General features: G+C 42.9%; 1 protein-coding gene across 4 annotated transcripts in view; it reads right to left on the bottom strand.

Annotated features, from left to right (window-relative positions):
* The window catches only part of LOC146831401 (opsin-5-like), a 1,129,512-nt gene that overhangs the window by 603,745 nt on the left and 507,452 nt on the right, over window positions 1-18,315 (bottom strand). For 3 of the 4 annotated variants that reach the window (XM_085605701.1, XM_085605703.1, XM_085605704.1), the window contains exon 3: window positions 13,508-13,595. In XM_085605701.1, the coding sequence (XP_085461827.1) occupies window positions 13,508-13,595 (88 nt within the window). Of the gene's footprint in view, window positions 1-13,507; window positions 13,611-18,315 lie in introns of all 4 variants that reach the window. The other variant, XM_085605702.1, reaches the window with a different exon arrangement.

The raw sequence follows: 18,315 nt of genomic DNA, 5'->3' as shown, positions 1-18,315 counted from the left end.
ACAAGTTGACGCCCCTTTTTTAGCAGGGATTAAAATCCCTATTTTAATGTTTGCAGATGACACGCTCATCTTATCAAAAACTCCTAGCGGTCTACAGAACGCCCTGTCCATTTTCGATCAATTTTGTGGGGAGTATGGATTAGAGGTTAACACAGCCAAAACTAAACTTATGATTTTTAACCCCCACCGAAGTTTTAAATCTAAAATTACTTTGAACAACCGCCCGCTAGAGGTAGTGAAAACGTTTACATATCTAGGCATACACATATCTAAAGAGAAGAGCTGGCGGCATCATATTGATCTTGCAACACTTAGACATAGGCAGTTGTCAGGTGCTATCTGCACAGAGCACAGAAAATCCTTAACTAAACCTGTCAAACCCGCCCTGCAGATCTATGAAGCAAAGGCTATCGGCTCTGCGCTTTATGGCGCAGAGCTCTGGGACTTCGAAAAGGTGGCTGCACTTCAATCTTCAGAGAATAAATTCCTTAGGGCTATAACTGGTGTTCCTAAAAGCACCCCATTGTTGCCCCTAAAATATGATTTGGGTAGAAGAGCAGTTACAGATTTAGTTAAGCTACGCCCGATTATTTATTGGCATAGGCTTTGGACTACTCCTGTTCTCTATCATTACGCCGAGGGTTTTTTAGATATTATAAGATCTGATGTATATCACAAAATTGGATGGCTGAAATCACTAAAGTTATCCCTGTTTGAGCTTGGTATGTCTCCACTTTGGGAAGATCCTACGAGAGCAATCTTCCCGCCTAAAAGTATTTTAAAGAGTGTCTACTGGGAGATGGTTGCCTCCCGTCATTGGAGAAGCTCTAGTGCTGGCTCAATGACTGGCGAATTTTTGGAGGCTAAAATGTATCCCTGTTTAGAACCTTATTGGGACATTATAACCAGGCCAGGTGAAAGGAAGCTTCTTTTCCAACTTCGTGCAGGTGCACTTCCCCTCAAATTTTTGACAGCTAAGTGGGAAGGTGGATCCTGTGACACCTGCCCTGTTTGTGGTATTACCAAAGAAACCATTGGTCACTTCTTATTTTCTTGTCAACCCTACGCGGTACCAAGGCGTATTTGGTTGTCCCCAATGTGCAAAAATGTTGGGACAGATAGTAGTACTGTGGCTCTCCGCATTATATGCACCAGCACTTTGGCATGGGTTTCAGTAGCTACCGCAAAGTATTTAGGTTGGGCGTGGTCAATTAGAAGGAGATTGCTAGTTACTTAACTACTCTCTTAATTATGACAGAGACTGCTAGTCTTCGACTATTCTCTGTTATGTTTTATTCTCGCTTTTTTATTTGTATGCCATTTTTAAGATTGTTTTAACTTATGTATTTTAACATTTTTTTTTTTTTTTACCATTATGAATAGAACAGTATACTCATATAGGACCAATAATTTGAGCCAAAATCTTTTTTGAAGTATGCTTTGCACAATGTTGCTAATGATTGAAATTTAATCCTGTTTTAAAAATTGTTGTTGTTGTATGTATTTGTTTTATATTGTATTTTGTTTTTTTTGCTTTTATGAATGAAATTCGAATAAAGCATACTTTGACTTGACTTGACTTGACTTACCTATACCACATGTAGTGCTGGTAGGCATGAAACACAGGGATGTGTGCCATGTTGAACCTTCAGTTTTCTCTGCACCAGGACATGCAGGCTGCAATGGCAGTTTGCAAGAGCTTGATGAGGGGTCCCTCAGGGTGGTACAATTTGTGCTGCAGCCTTTAGAGACCCTCTTTAGGTCCAATGCCCTGGGTACCAGGGGTACCACTTTCTAAGGACTTACAAGGGATCCCAAAGAGTTTGCCAATTGTGGAACAATCATACAGTTTAGGGGAAGAATACTGGTGCTGGGGACCTGGTTGGCAGGGACCCAGCACACTTTCAGTTAAAATTGCAACAGATACCAGGCAAAAAGTGGGTAACCATGTCAAAAAGGGCATTTTCCCACATGACGCTTGAGACTTTATAAGCAAGTCACCCACAGGTGAACACAGCTCTTCTCATTTAGTGACATTCAACAGGCACCTCTGAAACCCGCTGGAAATGCTACTGCAACACTTTTGAACAAGTTGTCTAAATGGACATGAATGTGACCCCCCCAAACACACACACACACACACCAGGTAGGAATTCAACTATTCAACGTTTTTCGCAAGGAGCCACTATTCCATGGTTCAGTTTAGTAAGTAATGTTGGAATTTGGAAAAATGTACACTTGTTTAAAAAATGGAATTGCCTATCCCAAGTCAAGCAGGTTTATTTTTGTATTATAACTGTTTTATATTCTAAAAATGGAAAATAACACACGACTAAACAATAATAATTGAACATCCATTATTCGCCTGGATACCCTAATGGGTGACAAGCAGCGCTCTACACATCTGGTTTACCCAGAGGTTTCTGGAGCATTGAAGTCAATCAGAATTCACTGTCCTAGATAGAATGAGTATGATACACTTGTCCAATAACCTGTGCTCACCCTTGGGTATCTTGGCACAGAGCAGTCATGCTTATCTTCTTTGGCACAACACCACGGCCGCAACACACTGTGTACGCAACAGACAGACTCCACACCGTATGTATAAAGCACTGGTCTTTGTATTACACGCACAATGAAATCCAAACTACATACACATTGAATATATACTTTACAGTTATATGCAATTGTTGAACTCTTCAATTAGCAGCAGAACAGCATGAACATATATGTACTATTCATAGGAATTCACTTCCCCCTTTATCCTCTCTGCCACATAAGCAACATAAATCCATGTACATACTTCCCCAGGGTGTTCACAATCCAAGCAACATCAAAAGTGACAGAAAGATACATGCAGCTGTTCAGTGGTATTCCACTTTCCAGCTAACATATTTGCATAAAACATGACATTCCAAATATTGCATACCCCATACAGTTGTAATGGTCAAGAAATCACAGGCCTTGACTACGCCTTGTGACCCAGCCTCTCAACCACTCAAACTAAACACCCACTGGCGGCACTTCGCTTAGATTGTCGGGACCACCTAAAGTGGAAGGGAACAGTTACGAGTTCTCGTCCATCCAGATTACGTCCACAGACATCCAGTAGAACCTTCATGAGTGCAGGATCACTATCCCCTGTAGGCAAAAGACTGTGATACTGGAAGCTGGCGTGCTTCCAATTTGAGGAATGGCTTCCCCTCCGGGAATGGTGCAAGCTGCAGTGCAGCCAGCCATGGGTGCACACAAGGCCCAGAGAGACCCCTCAGGTCGAGTCATGGTATCCTCTACAACAGAGTACCTTGTGGTGTTGGTCCGGAAAGAGGGATCTGGCGACCTTGTACTGAGGCCACGACATCAGGCACTGTCGTCCTCCCAATCTGGAGGTCAGAGACAGTCCCGCAGACTTAACAAACTTCCCCCAACCCCCCCAAGACACCACACGCTACGGATTGCGAACTAGCTCAGGTTTTTGGCTCTAAGCTTGTGTCCTTCGGACTCAGCAAACTTGCCCCACTCTTGTCAAACTCCTAACACTACAGCACCTCCAGGTGGGCTGCTGATCATTACGAGCACACTCCTTGGCACAGAGTGATTTCTTCACATGTCGGGACGGTCCTTGTCCCACCCGATGAATACTTCCACTCGTTTACGCCGCACCCAGTAGTTCTGATTTTCTGCCCCTGGGATCTCCTGGACTGGAGGCCAGCCAACCGGCCCTTGCAGGGGACCCAGGCCACGATAGGTGGCAATTAGCTGCAGGCCAGCAACATAGAGGCAAAATTCACCAAGTGATAGTCCCTTTCCTAGAGCACGACAAGCCCCAGGCCACCACAAGTCTGCTGATAATCCAGTTGCAGTCCCTCCTGCCCATATAGTTCCTCTTGCCGATATCCCAGCATCCAACCAGAGTAGTATGATTCCAATCCCACAAGCGTCTCTAATGCCTGAGGGCAGCACCCCAGTAGTTATACCCACAATAGCCATTGAAGATGAGATCAGTTCAAAAGGCCACCTTTGAAATGCACGGGCTCGCTCTTAATTTTGTGCTGTCTACCATTCTACACTGGGAGGCTTGATCAATATCTTTAGTGGGCAGTGGCATAGCAAGGGGGGGGCAGTCCGCCCTAGGCAGCACGAGTTCTGGGGGCAGCGGCCTCCTCCCGCACTTACCTGCCATCTTGGGGCAGCAATCGCCAGCACACCCCTGCAATACAATGTGGGTGTTGGGGCGGCAGTCGGCAAAATCTTGCCACCCCCTGCTCTGTATTGCGGCCACGGGTGTCAAGCACAGGGACTGCCACGAGCAGCCAAAGGGCTAGCTATGCCACTGTTAGTGTGGTTAAGACCCTGCTCCTGGGAATGCAGGTGCGAATTCCACCCCCTCTAACCCATTCCAGGAAGATCCCTCAGGGTCAGAGGTCTGCGGTTTCCCTCAAGTCCCTAGTTTATGGCTGTCTTATCAGGAATGCACAGATATAGTTGTCCCCCCAGCACCCAGATGTGGATTGGAGACAGGATGACAGGCACACAGAGCCACAAGCTAAGAAATGCCCATTTTCCAAAGCGGTATTTCCACGTTAGTAATTTCAAATCCACCCACACCACCGGAGATGATTTTTCATTACTAACTCATTGATATCAAACACTATACTGCCACTCTTTTGCACTTTGGAAATATGGCTCAATAGCCTTTCCACAGATCCATCATGTCAATCCAATGTACGAAGCAGACCCTACGGTACCGAACACATCATCCAGTGGCATTCACTACCAGTGAATGTATGATTTTACAATGCATGCCATTACAACGCATTTTTTAAAACTACCATTACAGTGCATTCCATTACAACGCCTCCCATTACAACACATACCATTACAACTTATAATACTTTTAGGGCAAACAGTAGGGTAAGTGTTGGATAGTTTACGGGTAAAAATTACTATTCCCACTCCAGTAAGTGCAACAGTAGGCTAGTGTTGGATAGTGTAGGGGTGAAAATTACTAAGTGTTGGATAGTGTAGGGGTAAAAATTACTATTCCTACTCCAGTGAGTGCAACAGTAGGGAACGTTTTGGATAGTGTAGGGGTAAAAATTACTATTCCCATGTACCCCAAAACCCATACCCACCTTAATACTAAAAAAATCTCCATTACTTACCTTATAATGTGTTGTAATGGCATGCGTTGTAATGGTATGCGTTGTAATGACATGCGTTGTAGTGACAGGCGTGGTAATGGCATGCATTGTAATGGCATGCGATGTAAAGGCATTTGCATTGTAACAGTTGTGTTGTAAAGGTAGGTCGTTGTAATGACTGTACTGTAATGGATACTTCCCCTACCAGTGCATGTAGCGTACACATGCCCATGCCCTACCTCTTCCCAACACTGCACCCCATCCCCAGGGAATACTCCAATGAAATGAGAGGCATGCAGAACCTTTGCAAGTAGCTTTTTAAATGCCAAGCCGAGTAACAGTAACCTGCACACATAGGCCCCGCCGTGGCAAACCTGTGGCACGTTTCAAGAGCCACATCCATGGGTGGAACAACCAGTGCTGCAGGACCATGGAGGAGCATTTGTGTTACATGCTCTAGGTATATCTCTTACCCCTAGGCAAGGAACTTATAGCTGACTCACGTTAGTCAATCATGTATACAACAATCACCAGTATGTACACAACAAGCACAGCACTTTGGCTCTGAATAGCATTGTTAAAAGAGCTGAAAGTCCTAAGGCTGGAACATAGATCAGTGGAAAACCGGGAGTGAAAAAAGCAAAATGTCAAGGGAAAGCACGCTAGAATGGGCCATTTCCAACAATATCCACCTTACATAACATTACAATAACAAATAAATAAACACCAAAATATGTTTACGCTTGACAAACCCCAATCCCTCAAGTACCTAGGACCCCTATAGAAAGACAAACTATCTTAACAATGAAAAGAGGAGCAAGACACAATAGTTTCACCACTTTAAAGAAGAGTGACTGACCAAGGTAAAATGAAGTAGCCAATCTTAACATTGCTTAATAAAGACACAATCTAAAAGGAAGCAAATTGAATGAAAGAAGGTAAATCGAAAGGTAAGTAAGTCAATGTAGGAAGTGGGAGTCGGGACTGAAAGACTGTGGTACCTCATGGTAGGACTAAATAAAGAGTTAACTTGGTTCTAAACACTACCTGGACCCATCAGAGATGGCATAACTATGAATAGTGAGAATTAGAAATGTGGGAGTGGAAACACAGAGTAACTGACGAAAAAAGGGATGGTAACATGGGTTGAGCAATAAGAGAGAAAGCCAGGAGAGAAACTGAACAAACAAAGCATAGATATCCAAAGCAAGTAAGTGGGGACACCCAGCATATTTTATGGCAGGCACATGATGTTCCCAGAGCAACTAAAAGGCAAAGGTTAATAGAATAGGATAAGCCACATGGAGGCACCTATTAGAGGATCTCATTATAAAATGCTTGTAAAGCCTTTAACCTTTAACTTTTTCATGGTACGTGAGAGATTGAGAGACAGCAGAGAAGAAGTCTCATTGTATTAAGAAATACATCTAAATACAAGATGGACACAATATATAATTACTCATATGGTATGGCAAACAATACTTCTACACTCTTTTAAAATCCTCCTAAAAAGCTTAATGAAAAATACTGATGATGAATTAACCTTTTCCAGCTCTTCATCAAGAACAAAGCAGCCTAAGAGGAGTGACGAGAGCATTCATTGGAAGTTGGACCAAATTTGCAATGCCCTTTCATATCAAACCGGGTAAAATACACTTTATGTACATATCCCAGTGTCTCACATTGAGTATTTACATAGAGGTCCAAATGCTACATGTGGAAATCTTCCCACCACATCTCTACATGGTAGATCCAGAAAATATGATGTAAAAATGTTCCTCTATTACAGCCCTGAAAGGTTTGGAGACACCTAAAAAAAATAGAGAACAAATCCCCAAACAATGCTTCCAATTTACCGCCTCACTGATAAGGAATACACAAATAATCAGATAACACATAGTAATGCCCATTCCCTATAAATGAGATCATAGAAAAGTGTCATGCAATTGAAGCCACAATTTGTGGTACATCCATGAAGTAGCTCATGTATCAACAGTGAACTTTTCACCACACAAATTACGTCAATCCTCATTCATATCAAATGAGGAATCCCACAATAGTATACCTACACTAGTAAATATGACTTCCTGCTTTGGCCCATCGCTGAAACCTAACATATTAAGCCAACACAACCTTAAGCCACAAAACTCTAGCAAACCATTAAACATTCTTGTGAAGTAAACCTGAACCAAGCATAACCCTATGGTAACAAACACATTTATTGTCAAAATAAGAAGCTCATCCTTAGCATCTTTCATGGATAAATTCATTATTATCTAAAATGAAATGCTTATAATTTGTTACCAAATCATATGAAAAAAGAAAAAACTGTACTAACACCAAGGACAACATTAGACAAGTTTGGAAGGGTGCATGTGGCCCATTCTCACCCTATCTTCATTTTACTCCACAACATGAGTGCAACTTCTGCTTGTTCCAAGGCTGCAACCTATCCCTTTCCTTCTGTCCAAGAAATCAATATATGTTCCCTTCCACATGCAGTCAAACTGCACCAACTGCAACCACCTATGTACTCCGATGACACCCAAATCTATCTGTGACTACAGAGCACCAGTGGAAGCAGGACTAAGAAAAAGGCCATGTACTACATCATCCACTGTATGATGAAAAGCTAAGTCTGCCTTAAAAATTGCAAGACAGAGGTGATACTTGTGGGAGCACTGAAGCCAAAATGGCACAATCCACTTGCCCTTGGCAAAGCCTCTCTTCAATGCTAATAGTAAAGCATTTATCTATAGATCTAGCCTTGCCATACAAATATGTACAGTGGTTAAGGGCGAGAATCTTTGAATGTTCATACTGCAAAAGGTCCAATCATTTTGGAAACTAGTCATCTTGGGGGGGGGGTCTCACTAGATCAAATGTACTCATTGAGTACTGTAAGATCATCTTCAAAACTTAACAATTGCTCCTAAGCAATACCAGAACATGTGCCAATACGTTGGGCGTATTTTAGGAACTCATTTTGCTATTAAATACGGAATGACTGCTGTAATTCCATCAGCGACAGCCCTCAAGTAGAGGATTTAACCACCTGGAATTAGGAGACTTGAAATAAGTGCATATTTCCAAATCATGTTATGTGGCTTACCTTGAGAAAACAAGGGGATCAACAATACTGCGTTAAAAAGCGTTCCCTCCCAGTGGAGTATATGATAATGTGATAAGTCATCTGCTTTCATCACAATTTTTTTTAAGGCCAAGGACTAGGACACCAATAGCAACTGACACTGCAGTACAAGAAATTTAGATTGAGGGAAATTTATTCAGTTTATCAGCCAAAGTAGAAGCCTTGCAGAGCATTGCCCCAGGCTGTGCCTCAGCTGGGTTTGATATGCCTTTGTCATTCCCACATTTAAATGAGTCTTGTTAAGTAGGGAATATCTTCATATGGAACAAGTACTGAGAACGACAAACGTTTCGGCTTTTCTGTAGTGGATGCATACGTGCATAAAAAAGTAGAAGATCCTTTTATGCATTGATACAGATATTGCATCTATGTAATTATCGAAAGAGCAGGCTACAGACAGATGTCAGTGTACATTCATACAACCACACATATAGCTACCTTTGCACACATACCTTAAGGTGCCCATATAGAAAAGCTACCTGGCATCTGTGATGCATGCACATTGACTAAGACGTGTTATGTTGTTATTTTGCCTACTTGTCTAGCTTTATACTGCTTCTGAGAGCAGCTGACATTGCTAGATATACCAGGAGAGTGGAAAGGGGGGAATGATGATCACGCCCAAAGAACTGACTGATTTCTTCCTCAAAATGGAGGGGTAGTTGGCAGCCAGTCTTAGACATAGGGACAGCAAGGAGAGGAACACAGGTTTCAGCAAATGCACAGAAGGAGCAGAAGAGGGTAGTAGTGTGGCAGCAGTGCTGAGATAGCACCTGATGTAGAGTTGTTAAGGATTGTAGACTGTCAGAGAGATATTGCATGCCTTGACAGCCAGCTATGCTGGTCCATAAACCAAAGCAGAGAATGTCACAATCAACACACCTACATGCACACATACATTCCAGCTAACCACAAATAAATCACTGTGCAGCACATCAGCAGGCACACATATTGAGAGACAGGGAGCGGAAGTGGAAAAAGGGGGATGAGCAAATGCGCGGATATAGTTTTAAGGTCCACGAAGTCTTCAGAAATCAAATTTTAAAAACTAGGGGGCATATTTATAATAACTGGCGCATCCCTGCCTATCAGCAGGGATGTGCCAGTTATTTTGCGCCCCAGCTCCGCCACCATGGATGCGCCGCATTTATAATGCGGCGCACCATGGGGCAAAAACGGCACAGATGCGTCACGCATCTGTGCCGTAAAAGTGGCACATTGCTGGAGTTCCGCCGCAAGCGCGACGCAGCTCCAGCAATGCTCTGGGGGGCCCTATCTGCACAATGCTGCGTCAATCCTTACGCCTGCTTCAAGCAGGCGCAGGGTTTTGACGCAGCATGGGCTCAAAAGTGACTGAGTGAAATCTTGTAGATTTCACTCAGCCACTTTTAGGAGGCGTTCCTGCACCGGAACGCCCCCACCTGCCCTGGAACGCCTACATGTGGCGCAGGGCTTTACAACGTGACGCATCTCCCAGATGCGTCACGTTGTAAATACCCCGCACCATGGCGCAGGATTTGCGCCGCTGCTGCGTCACAAAAGTGACGCAACCGCGGCGTAAATGAGGCGCAAGTCAAACATAAATCTGCCCCTTAAAGAATTGGAATGAATATAATTGGCGTTAGATGCCGAATTACCCCCTGACATCTCCTTCCTGGAAGCACTTGCACCATTTGATGTAAAGCTTCGCTGCCCATGCCCATTCAGTTAATGCCTTCTTTACTAAAATCATATATATGGAGCCCTCAAATGATGTACTTTCCCAGTCTCACTATTGACATATGACTTAGGTTTACCAGATCCCTCATTCTGCACTAAACACTGAATCCTATCATACACATCCCCCTTACAAGTCATTGCCGTCTAATGTAGTAATTAATACAAGCAAATTAAAGAAACCCCAAAATGCACTGATTTGTTTGAAATGAAAGGCCAGGGCGTACAATCATGGTGCCGAGCTCGATGGAAAACACCTCCTAAATATTTACTTATTTTCATATTGATGGTTTCAGACAAACGAAATGTGCCTTTTCTGTTCACTTAGAGATGAGAAAAAAACAAGAAAACGCTAGAGACATCAGTTGGAGCTATTACATTTGCTCGACATTCACTTGTGTTCACGGTATCTTCGTTGTGCTCTTATTTCACACCAATTAGATTGTTTTGCCTCTGGGTATAAGATGCAAGCAAATCAACTGCTGCACAAGTTCTTTTGAATCCTTTTACCATGGTTGACTGTCAGCATCTCTCTATTTTCTTGCAGCTAAGAATTCCAATGCAATAAATCACTGTAAAGTGAGGATGGGATCAGCAAACCATTTTCAAGCAAGCATGGCTAGTGATCCCACAGCGATCACGAGGAATGTCTGCCTCAAAGTGCTTTCTGTAAAGACTGAATTTTTTTATTCTTTTCCCACGGGCCACCAACGAAAGCATGCAAATTGTGTTAGCATGTAAGAAAAATATATTGCATTCCTTGGCTATGGTAGCTGCACAAATTTTCTCTTTCAATAAATTGAAAAGCATTTTTTTCATACTAAACGCCTAGTCCATACTTGAAAAGTATAATCAATATTTCCATTAATAGTGCAAGTACCATTAGGCAAAAATGTAAAATGTTCTCAGTCACATTTGTAAAGATCTATGCCCCGAATGAGAATAGCGAGACATTTTTCTCTGATTTATTCCCTCGCTTTTTAGCCTTTGCCCACTTATAGGGGGATTGTAACTCCACCTTACACCAGTAGAAAAGTGTTTTGGTTCAATTGGCTCAACAATTGAACGCTTCACTACTCCCCTCCTCCCCAACCTCACAGGCCTTTCAGTGACGTTGTAATGGCGATAGGGGCCTCGCCTTATTTACAAGGCAGAGTTAAGCCATTTAACGTGGCATAACACTGCCTTGTAAATAAGGCCCCCTTTCAGGCTGTATTCAGGGTGAAAGGGGAAGGAAATGGGTGTTGTGGTGCGCGTTCCAACGCAACACCCAGTCATTTTGACGCTGCCCCTATTTACAAGGGCAGCGGCAAAATTAAGACCAGGGAAAACCTGGTCTTAAACAGGCGAAACAAACGAGGAGAAATGCTTTATTTCTCCTCGCACACATAGAAACAGCAAACTGCCTATGATTGTTTATGTGCTGAAAGGTCCACCTTCCTGCACATAAAAAATCATTTTAAAAAAAATGCGCTTTGCAACTACCAAGTGTGCTGCTTTAAGCAGCACACATAGAAGTTACAAAACGGCACTTGAAGATTGTTTATGTGCAGGAAGGTGGACCTTCCTGCACATAGACAATCTTCCCCCAACACAGACACACTTGCACTAGAGTGCAAGGGTGCCTGCGTTGGCGCGAGGCAGCTGAACTCCGCGCCAGTGCTAGGGGAATACGGCACATCCCTGCGTTTTCAGAATGGAGAAGCGTGGCGTTAGCAATGTTTGCTTAACGCCACGCTTCTCCAGTCTGCTGTAAATATGCGCCTCAGTATGTTAGACACTTGGCATCACACTCATCCAAGTGACAGGAGATATATGTTTTACACTAAGATTCACAGATCATCCTCAAGGACAGGTTAGTAGTTTATAGAGCAGAGGGTCTCTCATGCGATCTTGTCTTGTGAAAAACGGACCCAGATTGTCTCTGACCATACCCGGTGACCCTGGCATTCGATTATGCAGCGTTCTCTATACAAACTTGCACAAGGCAGTAGCTATGACTAAGATAACATTTCAAGACCCAGTGGCTCACCATTCTTCTCTCACCATGCTTCTCCTCTCGTTGAATGTAGAGAAGTCATTTAACAGAGTCATTTGGAGGTTCCTTGTACGGTTTAAGATAAAGTAGGCCCGGGTCCTCACATTATGTTCTATATTGTGGCAAACCTCTTAAAGCCAAACACTAGACTTAGGAGAAACGTTGTGAACTCTCCTCCTATACCACGCACTAGAGACACATGACAGGAGTGCATCCCTATTTGCCCTCGTCATGACGCAGCTGGTCCAAAAAATAAATAGTAACCACCTTATTCAAGGCACTACCGTGGGTCCTGACACATATAAATGGCCACTCTTTGTAGATGACATATTTTCCTTAGTAATGCAACCTCCATATTTAATCGCAGAACTCTGAGATTTTGACAGAGCCTCTGATTCTTAATAATTACCCAAAATATATAGGACTGGGTATTCCAGTGTTCTATTATAACATGATAACCCCAATGCATACAGAATGATTTCAGACATCTTCTCTTCACAACAAGAACAGGAAGTGAGGATCATGGCCTCTCTGTCCCAGCTATATGAAGCCAACCTGCCCCCACACTTGGCTGGCCTTCTAAGGCTCTATATTGTTGGGGCAAATTTGAATTACCTTTGTTTGGATTCATTGTGGCCATAAAAATGGATTTCAGCACTTTGGTTGTTACATGTGTTTCAGACTCTCCCACTAATGATAACACCTAAAACTCTGAAAATCATACTAGTACAAATTATTAACATTTAGAAGATGTAATGCAGAAGTAATCCTTTTCCTTTTGACAAATGTTTTCAATAAAATCATCAGCAAAAAAGGGGAGAGAGCAGGAGAAATAAATCACTTTTCCTGTATCATGTATAAATATTAAATGAAGGCTGGAAAAAATATTCTCAGTTTGACGATAGATCACCATTTTCCTCAGAAAGTAAGGTCACAGAAAACAGACACACTGTGAATACCATACAAGCGATTGCATTCTGAAGTTCACAGGCAATGCATGCACATGGGGAATTAACTGTGTGAACTGGGGAACATCTGGGCAATGCTGAGTTGATGCATCTGCACTCTGGGTTTCATGATTGTTCTCCGAATCTGGCCCTCGGTGGTTTGACGTAGCCATGAAAAATGAAAACAGGGAAGTGACAATGAAAGCCGAACTATAGGAGAGTGAGCTAATGCGCCTCTGATTAAGGGCTTCATTTGTTTCAGATTAACAGCTGATTTCACTCACTGCCCTTATTTATTCTACTGCCTATTGTTCTGGCTATAGCTCTAGTGGGCTTGGTCGCTTTCTAAAAATACCTAATAACAATAAAGTGTAATGCCTTACTATTTTTAAATGATGCCCTTCCATATTCGATTTGCAGCAGCAATGCATGTTTATAGTGTGTTAAATTAAGAACAAAGAGCGTTGAGGAAAGACACATGGATTTACCTCAAAAAGCATTCTTTACTTACCGAATATTACATAAATTATTCCAATAGTGATGTCGGCTGACTCAGGAATGTTTGAGTAGAAGGTTCTGTTACCCAGAGAGGAGGTCATCTAAAAAACAGTAAACTGTGAATACATATCTTGTTAGAATAACAAAGATATTGCGCCGAAAATTAACCACAAACATACACCGTAATATAAAAAATGTCTCTGCCTAGACGTCAATAAATGCATAAGTATCTTAGAAAACACACATAACCCCACTAGTGATCATATCTAACTTCTTTTCATCTACCACAAACAAATGAGTAAATGCGTGGCACGTTTTCTTTGAAATCACAATATTAATCCCAATAAGAAACAACCACCAATAACCAACAAAAACATTGTTTTAACAACTACCCTTGGGCTCTGTGATCGACAGTGGTGGTCGGTGATCCTGAACAGTGGAGAGGCGTGGAGCACCAAACGGAGTGACAGGCTTTGCAATAAATCACAATGCCTTTAGGCTCAAATGCCAAAGCTCTCAACTGTGGCTCTGAAACAGATTTAAAACGGGCCCTGACTAAGAGATCTGGAGTTGAGGGTCTAGGCAATGAGAGTTTCTCACAGTGCCTGTCAATGGGACAAAAAGATATGAAAATAAAAAATGTACTTACCTACGATTCCGCCTCCTGTTGAATGCCATTGGAAACCTCAGCCAATCCCCTCCTGCAAATCCCATAACTGGTCTGACGCATCAGATTAGCAGCATGAGAGCAGCACCAGGATTGGCTGGAGCAGGCTGTCTCTACACTCCTGCTGGCACTGTGTGCATGTGGCTGCTCTCCACCCAGCTGCCTAAGACAGCTAGGTGGAGAGGTTTGCACTGCTCATGTCAGGCTGGCCGTTGCAAGACAGCCAGCCAAAGTGACTTGCGCAGTATAAACTAGTGGAGTGAGCACCACTCCACTGCTGCCAGTCAGCAGCAATGGCCCCGCCCACAAACGCTGCTCGGGCTGAAAGCATTCAAAAATAAAATGGTAATTCATTTTATTTCTCACCTTTGCTGCACTGGCAGCAAGGGGGCGACGCTCCTCTGCCTTAATGGGAGGCCAACGCTGGTGATCGTGTGCTACTCACTGAAAGTGCTTCAACTCCTAGTTGGGGATAGTAAGTACTATAAAAATACAATTACATTACCATACAGTTAATATAGATTAATGTTAACACTTTGGAATTTCGTGAGCTCCACGGAACAACAATGTAATCAGCATTTCTATTTACCATTCTTTCAGGAAGGGTAGTGTGGTAAATAAAATACCGGACTGAATTTCATACGGAATCCTAAAATAAAGTAAAATAGCTCAAAATAACAAGAGGCAGAATCCGTGGTATAAGAGGTTTTCTAAATGGGCTTTATTCCATTCAAAATGGCCGACTCGAGTCGCGGCCTTCAGGTTCCGTCACCACGAGGGTTCAGGAAGTGAAGTACAATAATTTATTGACAGACATGTATTTTTATAATAAGTGCATTACAATGAAACGAATGTAGAAGGCGTAACATTTGATAAGAAGAGTGACAAAACAGGTACGTAATCGAAACTAGGCGTAATAAGGAATAAAAGAAACATGATTGGTTTGCATTATCAGACATAGGTGGATCTATAAGATAATACTTGGCATAGATGCGCGCGCAGCAGCATGACGTGTAATTGACGTGCAACTAGGGGGTGAAGGGGACTTGACATTTAGCTCTACATGTGGAGACGAGAAGTCTGGGGGGTCAAGTCAACCTAATCCCAAATCATATCTACCATCCTATGTTTGGAGAACTATGTTATCCACAAGGAAGGACTCTCGGACAGAATCTATTCTATACTAACTGTGTGTGCGTGTACAAGCGTCTAAGTGTCTATATGAGATGCGAGGGGCAGAAAACTTTCCATGGCAGCAGGGCTATGAATCACTTGCAGGAGGACGGAAAGGCTGAGTCCTTGCTTGTGAGCTAAAGGAAATGTTTACCTAAATCACTTGACAGGAATGCATCGGCCGAAGAGCAAAATAGATAATTCGAAGGTGAAATACAACTTCTTGGCAGGCAGGCGAAAACTGGCCGAGGCAGACATTGTTAGCTGCACAGGGAGTAGGACAAAGTTCATGGATACAGATGCGAGCTCAAGCTGAAGCTGTCAGAGACAGAGAGCAGGGAAAGGCTTTGAGGACAGAATCGGGCCTACTTGCCTGAACTGTAAAAATGGAGTAACTTAGCCATATAAAGTCGGTGGCCTTTCATACTTAGGAATCGAATATCCAGCCCATTGATGGCGGATCTGACAGAGAACATGTCGACGGTAGACACACATATGTTTGCGTCTTAGAAACTGGAACTGGAGGGAACATACATGTACTTGTAACATGCATATAGAACCGTTGGGGTCCAAGATAGGGGACATAACTGATCAGGAAAATCCACATTTCCACATTCCCTCCTTGTCCCCTTCTTGCCCTTCAAGAGACATCAATCTTCATTATTCCATCGATTTGCTCATGGAGCATCATTTCTTCTTCCTTCTTCTTCCGGCATTCTGAACGAGACCTTGGTGGTGGAATACACGATGTGGCACACAGACCACAAATCGCTGGTCCACATTGTAGACATAGACAGCAACTGAATAGTATGAGAAGGCCAATACCTAGGAAGGATAGAACTCTCCATCCCCAGGCTGATATCACACTCCAAAACCACCCGGACCACGTCCAAGTGCCTGGATTCTCGTGTATCTGGCTTACAATCTTATGAAGGCGTGTTATAGCTTTATATACAGATGGCGAATTTTCTGGTATGAATATGCAGCAGCTGGATCCGATGACCCTGCAAGCTCCGCCCCTATCGGCCAGGATGACGTCAAGGACAAGACGATTCTGGAGAACAACAATTCTCATCGCTGATTGTTCCTCTGTCAGATTGCCTAGGGCGGCTATAGTCTCGTTTACTACAGCTTCAAGAGTCTTGGTGAGTCTGCGTATCAGCTTACTATTTGATATAGTACCTATATAGGGAAAGATACCTTTATTGAAATCTACATATTTGTCCCATGCTGTCTCAGTATAATCGACAATTGGGAGATCTCTTCGCTCTCTATTGTGTACTAAATGAACATTTCGATAATAATCAGGGGGAGCTAGGAAAACAGGTGGCAAAAGGAATGCTATGTAACAGGTACCATCCCAATCTAGAGGCAGACGCATATATGCCGTCTGGCCACATATGAAGTAAGAATGGCGAGAAGCTCTAAATGAAGATTTACCTTGATCACTATATTCTACTATAGTAACGCATTGGCTATGGCCCATATGTATGGAACCAACTTTTCTCACACATAATTCACCCTTAACTGGAAATACTGACATAGTGGGCAGAATTAGTTCAACTTCGGATTTGACATTCAAAATCATAAGATTAGGCGTAAAATTACCTAATTTATACACTTCATTTTCTAAATCAGTTCCTGTTCTACTGGGGTGACCCTCCTTATTAGGGTGACAGACTTTGAATAAAACTAGATTCAAATTTCCCCATATCCAATGTTGTTGATAAACTGCTGTGTCTGGGTCTATGGAATTTAATAAACTAAACCATGCTCCACAGGAGCCATTGTGTGTGAACGGATGTGGAAAGAAAGGCAGAACTCCTTTGTTATTCTGATAGGGAGGAAGTCGGCCACACACCCAACAATTGGTGGCATTACTAGTCTGATGGAAATGATGTAACATACTAATGAATGTGTTATTGCGCAGCGCAAGTCTATAGGACAACTCATGTGGGGGTAAGTCACTAAAAGAATGTTCATCAGTTATATTGAAAGCACGTTTAGAAACAGGATAATACATATGCAACAATATACTTGCAGTAACTATTAAAAAACTCAAGAAAAACAAAATTAATAAAGTCACAATACAGTGGCTACGCAGTGATTTACAATAAGCATGTCGTTTCATTATGATTCTGGACTCTACATGATTCAGACCTAAGGGATACATGTCGGGACAGATTCAACCGCTTCACCTTGGAGAGGACTTAAACAATCAAATCGTCCGACAGTTTAGATCTGGACCTGAGTTTCTGTTTATAGAGTTCGGTGCTACTGGCCTCAGCCAAAGGTAGCTTTGAGTCAATGGGGGAAGACACACGGGGAGTACTGTTTGTGTCAGGAGGAAGTCCATGAAATTTTTTTATATGGCTGGAGTGCACCCAGCCTTTCCTCCCTTCGATCTTCACAGCTGTTCTGGTCGTCAGCAGGACCAACTTAGGAAGCCTCCACCTTGGCTCCAGTTGGGTTTTCCGATCAAAATTCCTGACGAGAACATAATCGCCGGGAATTACGTCATGAGGTTTCACCTCGGTGTTGTCAGGAAAAGCTGCGACTACCTGTGAACGACAAGATTGTAGTGCAGACATCAAGGAAGCCAGGTAATCTGTCAGCATATTACAGTCAACATCAGTTATTTTACGGGGTATAGGCGTCCCCCACATATTCGGTGGCCTACCAAAGATCACCTCATAAGGCGATAGCCCTGTTCGAGAGTGTGCTACCATCCTCATGTAAAATAGCGCAACTGGTAAGGCTACTATCCAGTCCACACCCTTTTCCTGACATATTTTAGACAATCTGATTTTTAAAAGTTGATTATGTCGTTCCACGAGACCTGCTGCCTCGGGGTGTCGGACACAGTGGAATTTCCACTGATATCCCAACAAGAGTGAGACATGTTTCATTAATTCGGATGAGAAAGGCTGACCGTTATCTGAATATACAACACGTGGTAAACCGTACCGTGGGAAGAATTC

This window comes from Triturus cristatus, chromosome 5_1 (assembly GCF_964204655.1).
Source record: "Triturus cristatus chromosome 5_1, aTriCri1.1, whole genome shotgun sequence".
NCBI classification, from domain to species: Eukaryota; Metazoa; Chordata; class Amphibia; order Caudata; family Salamandridae; genus Triturus; species Triturus cristatus.
Note: the sequence above shows the minus strand (reverse complement) of the source record. Positions and strands in the feature narration are given on the sequence as shown.